This window comes from Astatotilapia calliptera, chromosome 2 (assembly GCF_900246225.1).
Source record: "Astatotilapia calliptera chromosome 2, fAstCal1.2, whole genome shotgun sequence".
Lineage (NCBI taxonomy): Eukaryota > Metazoa > Chordata > Actinopteri > Cichliformes > Cichlidae > Astatotilapia > Astatotilapia calliptera.
The window spans coordinates 36,089,293-36,101,956 of NC_039303.1; the positions used below are offsets into that span (position 1 = coordinate 36,089,293).

Genomic DNA, 12,664 nt, shown 5'->3' on the forward strand with positions numbered 1-12,664 from the left:
TCTTAATAGCAATGAACTGGTCTGCATTGGTGCATCATATCTTTATTCTCTTCCCCCTCCTGCCCCCCCCCCCCCTCTTTCTTAAATAGATAACTATCATATCTGATATCATATCTCACAGTACAATAATATTGAATGGGTGCATTGTTGTATTTTGTCATGTTTCTCAGGTCTTTGTCTGAATTTCTACGAACATTATTGCTAAGGATTGTCTTATTGCATTGGAGTCACACTGGGTTAAATATGTACACTTGGGTTTTAAGGAGTATTTATTATTTTCTTCTTTTTTGGGTTGTATGGAAGCCCCAAACGCAATTTCATTGTTCTTGACAATGACAATAAATAAATACTACTTTACCAAGGAAAGGGGGAAAAAACATATTTTTTTCTGCACATTCTCAGTTTTTAATAACTCTGTGCAGCTGGAAAAAGGCAAAATGAACATCTATCTTCTATTTAAGTGCAGCTTTTAATAAAAGGGTAGCACACAGTCACACCCTTGTCAAGGAGGCACTGTCTGACATAGATCTACCCATTTCTTCAGTGGGCATTAGATTTGTATTTGGATGTATGGTGGAGGTGACAGTTCAGTGATGGTCTCTAGCAGCTGGCCTGTTCCTTCACTGGTCAACTGACACCTCAGGCTGAGAGATGTGACTGATTATTTGACATATGTTTCAGTTAAACCACATATAACCTTTCCCTTTTTTAGTTAAATCAAAAGTGTGTAATGGCCTCATTTGACAGATTGGAATAGTTTTCAGGTGCTGGTGGATGAAAACAGTGTTTTTGTCCTCAGGGATTTTATATGGGCAAATATGCCAGTTACAAAATCCAACCATGAGTTAAATGGCTACGATCATTCATATCATAAACCAGTTTTGTATTCAGGATGAGAACTGGGTCTCTGCCTGTCTTTTCCTGTCCACACTAAACCATGTATTTTTGACATGCCTCTGCCGCCAGCTGAAATCAAAACCCCAAGCCACTGAATAATAAATGCATCATGAAGCGTAACTGATGCGCATCAGCTCAGGGTAAACTTTTAATCTTTAAAGATATGTAGCCAGCTAATGCTAAGCTGAAAGAGCATTAAATGCAACATTGTCCACTGGTTATGGAGGGAACCTCCAAAAACCTTTCAGACGTGCATCAATATTTTTATGTAGCCTCTGCAGTTTTCCTCAGGTAATGGAGAACTTTTTAGCATCTTTCTTTCTTTTGAGTAAACAAACCAAAACTTCATGTTCATCTCCTGATGCAATCCCTTCATTATTAATTTAAGTAGAGCTGTCCATCAGTCGTGGGCTAAGATGAAAAACTGCACGGTTTAAGTTGAAGTAGTTCCCTTCTCTGCGTTAACCCCTAAAGTAGCCAAGAATTGCAAAAGGTAATTAAGCCAACTTAATCGATACCCTCATTCCTTATGTGGGTCTTCTCACAAACCCACATAAACAAATGTTTTATTTCCTTTATTTGTTTTGTTTTATTTTATTTTTTTAAGTTTCTGCCGATCAGGAAACTCTTCAGATCTACATATACAGTTTCTATCTGGCAATTGTTTTAGTTTATAGAGTAACAGCAGTATTTCATAATCTATTTCATGCTTGTTTTTTTTCCTTTTGCTTTTTTTTTTAGGTTTAATATGTAATTTTACATACAGATATGTTTTCGCTGACAGTTGTTTGCCAAAATGTACCGGAGGCCGTGCAATATTCTAGAAATGAGCCTGTTTATAAAGCAACTACCTGTCCAAAGATGGTATCTGCAAATAATAGTTTTATGGGTCGTCTTCTTTGTATATAGTTTTGTTTGTTTGTTTTTTATTCTCTGAATCATTTATTGATATTAAAACCTGTAGATGATGGCATCCTTAAAACTGTATGCTTAACTACTTGCCTTCTATAATTCTTCAACTCACTAACTTACATTCTACGCAGCACCCCGACTCTTTTAGATTATGTTGTGCTTTAAAATGTTGTAAATTGTGCTCCATTCACTGCTTGCTTAAATAATTCAGTGCAAGAACTTGTTTGATTTGTATACCTGAGTAAAGCTCTATACCATAGTCTTTGTGCCAAATCTTACTTGTTCTTGATTCTAACAATGGACTGGCTTCACAGTCAAACTGCTAGTGTCGCAGTTCTTTATTTTAGTTTTGGTTGCAGAAGGCAGCCAGCCAGCTGAGGTGGAGGCGCGGTAGGTGTGAAGGTTTCAGGTGGCTTCATCAGGGTTATAAAACCACAGGTGTGTTCTGCAAATACATGTTGCTGCATCTTTGCAGCCAAAACAATCCAGCATACAATCTAACTCTCTCCAGTGTCTGGATAAGAAAATGTGACACAGTGGTAAGGTAATGCAATAAAGGGGAGCTCTCCACTCTTCTTCTCTAGCTCTAGCAAATTAAAAATACCCACTTATTGACTAGGAGAGCACTTTGGCTCTGAGGTTCACCATTGTAGGTCATTATGCTCTCTACAATTAGAATCATGAAGTGGGGAACCATTATGAAACCCTCCATCATGTCATTACATCTGACCAGATGGGCCTTGCTGATTAAACTTCACTTTGAGAGTGAGGGGGGAAAAGTGTGGTCTCAGAAAGCAAGACCTCATAATACGCTGCTGGCCAAAAGAAGAAGTGGCCAGTGGAGTCAAGCTGAAGAGCTGCTTTGTAATTGAATCCGAAAGTCATTAACCGAGCCATTTAGAGTGACCATGCTATAATCAATCATTAATTACATAGGGCTGTGTCAGCTTTGTCAGACAAATATTGCAGGCTACAGCTAGCTAACAGTCGAACAGCAGCATACCACAATGTATTAATCATTTTGCTTGTTTTTTTTTTTTTCTTCCTTTTTTTAACTTGTCTAACTTGTGCTCTGATTTTATGCATTATGTATGTACAGTAGATCAGCGGTCCCCAACCTTTTTTTATGCCCGGTTTATGCCCGACAATATTTTCATGGACCGGCCTTTAAGGTGTCGCGGAAAAATACAACAAAATAAAACTAGTACCGGTACCGAAAAAAAGAAAATTTATTCATAACACACGTGAAAAGACCCAGGAAAACCGAGTAAACGATAACAAAATAACGCTGAAAACCAATAAAAACCCTGAAAACCACACATTTCACACCTGAGCCTCAGCTCTGGTGGCCCGGAACCAAACGACTCACGGACCGGTACCGGTCCGAGGCCCGGGGGTTGGGGACCGCTGCAGTAGATGATAAGGGTCATGTTGAGAAATGTTGTTTGAAGACTTTGGAACTTATTTTTTTGGGAGTGGGGGTTGTTTGGTGTTTTGGTAACTATGAGATACAGTCTTCTCCCAAAACATGGCACCATAGTTTTCACTAGGTGTGTGTGTGTGTGTGTGTGTGTGTGTGTGTGTGTGTGTGTGTGTGAGACTCACTCACTCACTGGCTACATTATTTAGGTACATCTTGCTAGTACCCGGTTGAAAGCCCCTTTTGCCTTCAGTAGTGCCTTAGTTCTTCAATTAGGTAAATGCCATACTGACATGATGGCATTTAGTGACTGTTTGCATGTGACTCTGCTGTTCCATCACATCCCAGAGGTGCTCTGAGTTAAGATCTGATGACAGTGGGGCATCTAAAGAGATGCTTTTCTTCATACTTTGGTTGTATTGAGTGGTTATTTGAGTTACTGTTGCCTTCCTCTCAGCTGAAGGCAGTGTGGTCATTCTCCTCTGACAACACGAGGTACTTTGGCACATTTTGGCCTTGTCATTGGCTTAGTGAGAGTAAAAGTTAGGAAGCATAACTGTGCGATGTTGGTAATTAATAAGGTTAAACAAAAACTACACCCGGGTTTCAAGCAGAATTCCTAATGTTGATTTGGGAAGCTGAATACAAGGACTGTGTTTTCTTGCAGCACAAACCAGATTTAATCTTTATTGTGTACAAGAAGAAACTTTTGGCGGATCCCTTATTTCCCAAGGGGATCCACATGCTTGATTTTACACAAATGTTGCAGTGGAGTCCCTTCCTCATGCAACCCGCCCATTCATTCAGACAGGGACCAGCACTAAGAGTAGACTAGATGCTGGGTTTGCGTCTCCGCCTGTTTTTGACCAGGAAATGCAAAAACTACCATACCATGGAACCCCTAATATCCATACCAGCATGTATGTTTACACAATGTTTTAATTGTAGCCTTTCAGTAGTTCGTAGCAAACCCAGTTTTACCAAATAAAGTCAAAACAGCATAAAAAGTATTGTCCTCCTACGTTTTACTACACCCTAAGTCACATACAATCAGTAAAGGAGAATCTGTCAGGTGGTAAAGGTGGTTGAGAAAGATTAAAGCTGTATTTGTCAGATAACCCAGGGTAAGGGAGTCTCTCCTCTTCAGCAGCATTAAATAAGGGAAGTTCACTTGCAAAGTCCTATATAAGGGCCCTATATAATTCTCCTATACACTCAAAGAATTACTGTGTGTTAAGGCTTACTTTTGCTCTCACATGGTAAGAATCAAATTACAAGAAATGACGGTTTCATCTGGTGAGGAAAAAGCTTCCTGAGATGCTTTGATCTCAGTAGGTTTTCTGCCTTTGCTGTAACCGATCCAATAGGGTCTTCAACCATCAGTTAAATAGCTCCATATTGATGGTTGGACTTACTGTATGTGTCCATTATGTGACACTTTGTGATGTAAGTGGCCCATTTACCCTACGTGGCCTTCATGTGACTCTCTTCAACAGAGTAGAAAGCTGCTTCAAGGGTAAAGCAACATTGTTCATATACCTCCACAAATCTGCCTTGCTAGCGGACTTTTTTTTCTCTCCACACACACTGATGAGATGACTAGTTGTCCTTGACAGGAGGAGTAGAGTATTAAACTGTAATGGTATCACAGAGTGCTTAAGTTTAAAAAAGAAATCTTTGCTGAGGAGAGCACAACAGTGTGAGCTTTTGGAAGGTGTTTGTGTTAATCCCAAGGATATTCTGTGTTATGTTGGCGCGCTGTTTCATGGTTGCTCCTTGGAAAGAATGAATTTAAAAGAATCTGTTTTCTCAAAGTAATTGTTGTCTGAGGTCTACAGTAAAAGTAAAGAATGGAAAAGTTTAGATTATCTTCTAGGTCTTTAGAATCTTATTTATTTATTGTAATTATTATTGCACTTATTTAATCAGAGGGGAAAAGGTCTGTCTTTATAGATTCAAAGCAAACAAGGCAACAAAAGAATAGATACGAGCAATTCATGCTGCAATTTATACCATGTCTTTTTCAGTAACTGCTTATTTCTCCAAAAATGATGTGAAACCCAGTTCTTGCAGTTCGGCAGCATGCGTCCTACAGAAAGTCACCTGGCCTACCTGAATTTGAGACATGTCCCCTACTTAAAGAGGCCCTGAATTGCATGTCAGCTGAAATCTGTGGGAGACATTTAGCTTAAATCTAAAGCGAGAGCGTTTAAAAACACAGTTTTAGCCTTTGACATTTTGTGTGCAGTATATTTCAAATGGATGCACAAATTTAGGGCGCAACAGTGGTGTTGATGGTGCATCAAATTCAGTGGCCTCCGAATTGACTCGTGCATGGTTATTTTGCCTTTCTTTGCTAACCTCGTTACGTGAAAGCAGTAAAGCAGAAACCCTTGTTTAATCTCTAAATCAAAGAAATGTCTAGTGTTACAAAATATTACCAGCATATCACATTTAAGACTGTCAAAAAAGTATAGACAGTCTTTGAGTCCATTAGATCCCAGCCTGAGCCTCTAATTCTTCCTCATTTTGTTGATTCAATCGATTGCCTGGGGGACATTTGTCTTCCCCAGAAAGGAGAGACATTTAAGTTTGTTTGCTGCAATCATGTTAGTGGGTCCATAGATGTCCCATGTCTAACATTGAAATGGGACAACTATAATATTCATTGCTTGAATTAGTTAAATTACATTTAAATATTAATTTTTAAGCCCTTGATCATGAATTGGATAAGTGGAAGCGAGGAAGGGTGGATGGGTAAGTTTAGACGTTTCCTATAGTTAAAATGTGTTTTACTACTGTTACGACCCGGCTCAAAAGCCGCAACATAAAAAAAAGGAGATGAATAACAGAGTGTGGGTGAGAAGAGGTTTCATCCTAAAATGGAAAACCAGGTTGGCTAAAATGGCTGGTGCCACCAAGGCAAAGACTAGTGCACTGCCGGAATGCTTGCCTCAGGTATGCTTTTATCCACACCTGACTAGGTGTGGCCAATTAGCACCAGCTGAAAACACTGAGACGATTAAAAGCTGCAGAGGGACGTAACACCTCCTCCCTTAAAAGGGTTCCTCTAGGACCCTTAAATTTATTAAAAGCCCCTCTGAAGCCTTCAGTTCCTTGACCCACAAACCTGGAATAAAAGTTAAAGCTAACAGAAGCACAGTGTTCACGTTATAGTTGGCATCTCTAAGCATGGATGGGCATGAGGATTTGAAGTTGCCACACTGAACAGACAAAAAGTAACATGTGACCAACACAAAGGAGCACAACAGTCACAAACCCAAAATGATTACCTGATCTGCTACAACACAAAACCAAAAGTAGCAACAAATAATCACAACCAAGTGATCTGTTGTCTCCACCACACAAACAGTCACATACAAGTGGCCCTATACCACAACAAGTTACTTTAATCCAAAAAGTTCAGTAAATCAAGCGTACTAGTGACCAACCACAAAATGGAGAGCTATGGCCACACAATGATCACATCAAGGGTGGCTCAGCACCCCACAGTGTTATTGCCATCACCTGGCCAACAACACTCACAAGTGATCCAACAAAATAGCCATATTCCCCACAACACTAAAAGGTCACATCACAAAACACTCACCTCACAAGGATCTCATTAGCATCCATCAACACTGACATATGCACACACATGGCGTACACACAATGCCAAAGAGTTTGGTGCCACTGATTTACTATGTGCAACTCCCAGCCTAAAACACTAAAAACAACAAAACCCTAACTTTACCTACCCTAGTCTTCAGTGGTGTACCAGGCTCGAGGCAACTTTAAACGCGAACTCGAGAGCAGGCAGCAGACCAGAGATATAGTCTCCTACCAAACTCTGAAGCGTACCCCCACCCAGGATAGCCACCAAACACAATAAACTAAAACAAAGCAAAACAACAAACAAGTGCTTCGATGGAAGGGCAGCACAGCCACCCAGCTGAAACACACTTACTAAAGGGAGTTTGCACAATTACAGTGACCACCATCACTCACCCACTTAAAAGCAAAACAAACTGACATTCAGTCTCCACTAAAATGTCCAAATATCCCGGACGAGCCACCACTTATGTTACAACCCAGCTCAAAAGCCGCAACATAAAAACAGAGACGAATAACAGAGTGTGGGTGAGAAGAGGTTTCATCCTAAAATGGAAAACCAGGTTGGCTAAAATGGCTGGTGCCACCAAGGCAAAGACTAGTGCACTGCCGGAATGCTTGCCTCAGGTATGCTTTTATCCACACCTGACTAGGTGTGGCCAATTAGCACCAGCTGAAAACACTGAGACGATTAAAAGCTGCAGAGGGACGTAACACTACCAACATTTCTGAGATCAGCTTCTTGAAATTTGTTTACGCAGATTGACTATGCCTTATTTTCATAGCCCATGTTGCCATCTTTAAAGTCACTTTTGAAAGTTGGTCTTTATGATTTTCATCATCTCTCTGTTAGTGATGTTCAAACTGTCATTTCAAGGTAAGCCAGCTAATATTTCAAAAGCCTTGGTGATCATAACGGCATACAACTTCCCAGTGAGATTCTGTAAAAAATTACTTTTAACATCACAATGTTAAGGAGAATAGTTTTTGATTATGTTTGTATGGTTCTCTTGGAGGGCACTGCTTAGATGACTGGCTTTATGCTCAAAAGATGTGCTTTTGCCATGATTTTCTTTTTTTACCTGGTGACACACACTCTTTTTAGTTATGCAGGACCGTGCTTTGTTCATGGTTATCTCAGTCCACACACTCACCTCTGAGCTTGCTAACCATCCATAACGGTGCTGGAGACACATCTCTCTATCATACTGAGCAGACATCATGTGAGCTGAACAGATTCGTTCTCACCTTGCCTCCTGACCACTGAGATTCCTTCCAGTTTTATTCATTTTTTTAATGTCCCTAAAAGCAACATTGTCTCCTCAAATAGTGTGCTAAATGGTGTGGTTCCCTGTGTATGAGAAGATGCGTCACATAAAGGCTGTTAATTAACATCAAAAGGCTTTCACTTTTCTTACCTTTTTCTTACCTTTGTTGTTTGCTTCTCTCTCACACAGTGGAATAATTAAATCCACCTGATAGGAAGACATAAAAAAGCACAACAGTGTATGTCAAACAGGATTAGTTCATAGTCTGTCTGAACGTGTTTTTCTTTAACAGGCTGAAGGATTACCATAGCCATATGCCTTTGTTCTTTGGAAAAAGCTGCTAGACATGCAATGCTTGTCCAGCACCCCAAGAGGCTCTTGTGAATAAGACATCACCCCGGAAAAAGTGCACAAAGCAAATGGAGCAGTGCCTGAGTTGTCTCTTGGACTCGAGCCTCTGAGGAAATCTCACAGAGCCAGACTTTGCCTCTCTTGAGGGTTTTACAAATCTGTGAGAAAGAAGACACGAGGACTTTTCTATCTACCCTTGGCTTTGTACCATCTCATGTTTACTGAGGCATAATCAGTAATTTTAAAAATTGCAACATGAAAATTGTAGCCTGCAGTCAAAGTCTCAGCTATAGCTGTGGGAGGGCTGGAGACTATACCAGCTTTTATAGCACCAGAGGCAGGGAACACCCTAGGTGTTGATGTGAGAGAAAAGGAGTTATGTTTGCAAAAAATATATAAGATTACCAGAAAATAGTGTTTCATGAAATAAATATTATCTTGGGGGGGATATCTCATTGTATAGCTAATCTTTGCAGACTGTTATAATCAATTTTACACTTTAATGGGCAAAAATAATTATGGGCTGCTTAAATATTCCAGGCTAAAAAAGTTGGTAAAAAGACTAAAAACTAACTTTTCTTTCATCGATGTGAAATTATACATTATCAGCACAGGTAAAATGACAAACTGATATCACAAAGCATTGCAAGGCTGCTCTCTATACGAGTGTGATTCAGAAAATCCCTGGTAGACCCAGCTCCACGGTGTCTTTGTCATGACGTTGCTTCCAGCCAGCAGCTTGATCAAGCGAAACAGGCCAGCGGCTATGCCTACAACTTCCTTTCTCTTCAGTGTCCTGTCCAATATATGGGTCATGCAGAGTGCAGTTACTGTCTTTGTGTGTGTTTGTGAAAGTGCTGTGCGTTTCTGTGGGAAGATTTTTCTGTATGACAGTCTGCTCTACCTTCTAAAACCTCACTTTATTATACAGATTGACAGCAAAACCACCAGCTTTTAGGCTTTTCTTTAAAAGCGCAGGTGGACCATGACCAAGGCCAAGTGCACACTGACTCACACACTGTCCCTTAGCTTTCTTATGTCTTTCTTGTTTTTTGCAATAACCGCTCTAGTTCCTAAGGTAAAATAGGAGGGCCACCGCACTGTACTTCCCCCCCACAAAGAGTGACCTTTGAGAGATAATAATGAAATGATAATGAAACAGTAGTCAGAACTGTGAAAAAGCTTTAGTGCGCAATGTAGTGTAGGGAGGGAAACGCCATTACATCATCATCTTGATGTGGCTAGCAAATAGCTAATAAAAGAAAAGATCATAACTGGAAAAGGAAATAAGGATAACAGGAAAAAGAAGCATCAATGCGCGCTTTCCATATTCATACAGGTGCAGGGAGCAAATGGAAGACATTTATCATAACAGAAGAGTCTACAACGTGTAATTACGTGTTCAGCTTACATAGTTTGACAGTAGTCTACTTCTGTAAGAAATGAACTGGAGAGATTTCTCTGTTGCGTTGAGATCTGAGTTGAGTCGCTGCAGTGATGCAGACACCAGCAGTGAAGAGACGCACTTCAAATTCCTTCATTATGTTATCCAATTACCGTGCCCATTTGGCTACATAGAAAAATGCTTTCCCAACTTGCTAATTATTGCATTTTGTTGCCTTGAATGTAAGACATGGTGAAGATGGAGATAAACACAGTGCTTTGATCATGGCTTTTATCCTGCATTTGAACACAATCATTCAACTATAAGAAGTTTCATAATAACAATATGAATTTCAATGTAACATGTAGCAAATTATGTTTATGACTCTGATCCAGTTGCAGTCTGAAAATGAAGCCATGGTATGTTTCAAGTCCCCAGGCACACATCAAGGCAAATCTTTTGCAGTCGGTATCGTTCCTTCTTTGTATCAGAAATCCTGCTAGCTCTGTTTCACAGAGACTGACAGGAGGCGATCCATGCTGATATCAGATTGTAGACGTGAAGAAGGTGGCCTGAATACAAAGTAGCTTGAAGAGACATCTGGGAAGATGGGTAGGTCTGAGGAGGCTTTGTGTTAGATTCGTCTCTCTTGGGTGGGCCAAGTCAGTCCCTGGTTGATCGCAGGAATTGCCATTTTAACTTCTACTGTTGGAGACCTTTAGTTTGTTGATTAGGCTTTGGCCAGAGCCAACAGGAGGTACACAATCAGCAAGTTCAATGCCTTTGGTAAATCTGAAAGATGCCTTATGGAGTACCTTATATAAATGTTCTGGGTTCCCAAGTTTTTAATAGCAAGACTATATTCTGAAATCTACTCAAAAAAGAAAGAGAAACTTTTGCTAGATAATGTATGTGGGAGGAACAATTCATTCTGCCATGACATTTTGACAGCAGATGTTGCAATTAGGAGTTGGAGAGAGAGTAGATTCAGATTTAACGCAGTGTTATTCTCACAGATAAACGCATTATGTCATGAAGAATAGGATAATATATTTCCCACAGCTATAAATTTAAAGTCACTAGACAAGAATACATTAGAGAACTGAAGATTAGTAAAGGGTGTATGAGAACAGCCTGGCTGTTAGTTAGAGTTCACTGAAGTAGCAACGTGAATCTGTCATCAAGCCACAGCTCATTGTGTCCTTGTCATTACTGTGGCAAAAGCAAGTCTGTAAACATGTATTTATTGGTAATGACCCTGTCTGCTCTTGATGCACTATATATATATGTCGTTGCATTTAAAACTGGTGTTTATCACGTTCTAATCCAGTAAAATAATAGAGTACATTGTATTATCAAAATGTAAAAATACATGGATTAGTATTGTTCTTTTGTCCAGACCCGCTCCATACACACTGAAGATTATTTCAACCAAAAATTACAGTGTGAAATTTCCACAAATTCGTAGTTCAGGCCTTTTGGAGTTAAACATACTTTATCCCTTTCTCTCTTTGATGACATCCACCCTTCCATTGAGACCATTTCTGATGAGCAGTAGATGGATCCACCGGAGAGCCAGATGCATCTCTCGGGTCCTGAGTCAAGTCTTTGCTGGATTTCTGTGTTTTGTTTTTTTAACCTGTTTCTTAAAGGCATCTTGCATTAAAACACAAGTGTGAGATCCCGGTGATGGCCCGATTAAGTGACAAATCATCTGCTGTAGGATGCTCTGTCGGTACCTGTGTTTTCATACTCAAGGTGTTACAGGATGGCAGTGGTCATGTCATTGAAGATAAATGTGCAAGGTTAAATTACAGTGTGCTCCAAATCCCATTCCCCAATGTGCCTATTGATCAAAAAGCAACAGCAGTAGCCATAGGCCATCTCATACAGTGGTGTAAAGACAAGGGCTACACAGGCCATTAAAAACAAAAAATGGCATGTCATTGTATTTCCATGAAGCACACCATTTTGATAAGATGCCTGTCACAAGCTTGAATGATTTCTGTGGTTTGGTTGGCCTGATAGAAAGTTCTGTCAATTATCTAAGAGGTATTAGATCAATACATGAGGCTCAAGTAAATGTCAAGGACAAGTTGGCAAGTAGGAAATTAGAGCAATGTGGCAACAGGCAGAGAAAGCAATTTTCTTCTGTTTCCCATTATGCTAATGGGACTAGAAACTTAGCATTTCCATGTACTATATGAACATCTAATGGCCTTGATATCCCCCAGTGCTTCCTGGTTGGAAACCAGTGAACATCCATACTGTGAAAAGATGTGCTTTTCTGCGTCTTTCTAATGAAAAAGTAATTAACAAAATATGTTTGAACTCCATTGGAAGACCCTCATCCCATCTGATTTGGTGCAATTTTTATCTGTTATATGAAATATAAACTGATTGTTATTAAGTTAAATAAAAATTGAACAAATATGTTCAAAGTAGTATTTTTATGTGATAATTAGCTGCTTCGTTATCTGTCCTTGAAATTAGTGGGCAGCTTTCTATATCTCCTGAGGCATGGAGGCTATACGTCGTGAGAAAAAGAGGAATCAGTGAATTTTGCAGCTGTTGGTCTCTTGCTGACCTAGCCTCCCTTCCCCCTCACCCTACCCAGTCCAGTTATGTCCTTATAGATTTGAACTCTATGTAATATATAGAGAACGACAGCTCAAGCCTCTTTTATTTTACTGGATGTGCTGATGTCCGTTATAACTAAAGGATACACCGCACTATAAATGCCTAGCATTTGTCAAGTTATGTAGCTAATCTTTTTGCTTGACCTGCTTGACCTGCAACAGCAGCAGATTCCTATAAATT

General features: G+C 39.8%; 1 protein-coding gene across 3 annotated transcripts in view; it reads left to right on the forward strand.

The window, feature by feature from the left end:
• Positions 1–12,664, forward strand: part of glra4a (glycine receptor, alpha 4a) — a 49,853-nt gene that overhangs the window by 10,506 nt on the left and 26,683 nt on the right. The window contains exon 1 of one of the 3 annotated variants that reach the window (XM_026146212.1): positions 7,557–7,718. The exons of the other annotated variants lie outside the window; for them this stretch is intronic. Within the exon in view, the coding sequence (XP_026001997.1) occupies positions 7,630–7,718 (89 nt within the window). The 5' untranslated portion in view covers positions 7,557–7,629. Of the gene's footprint in view, positions 1–7,556; positions 7,719–12,664 lie in introns of those variants that run through there. 3 annotated transcript variants of the gene reach the window in all.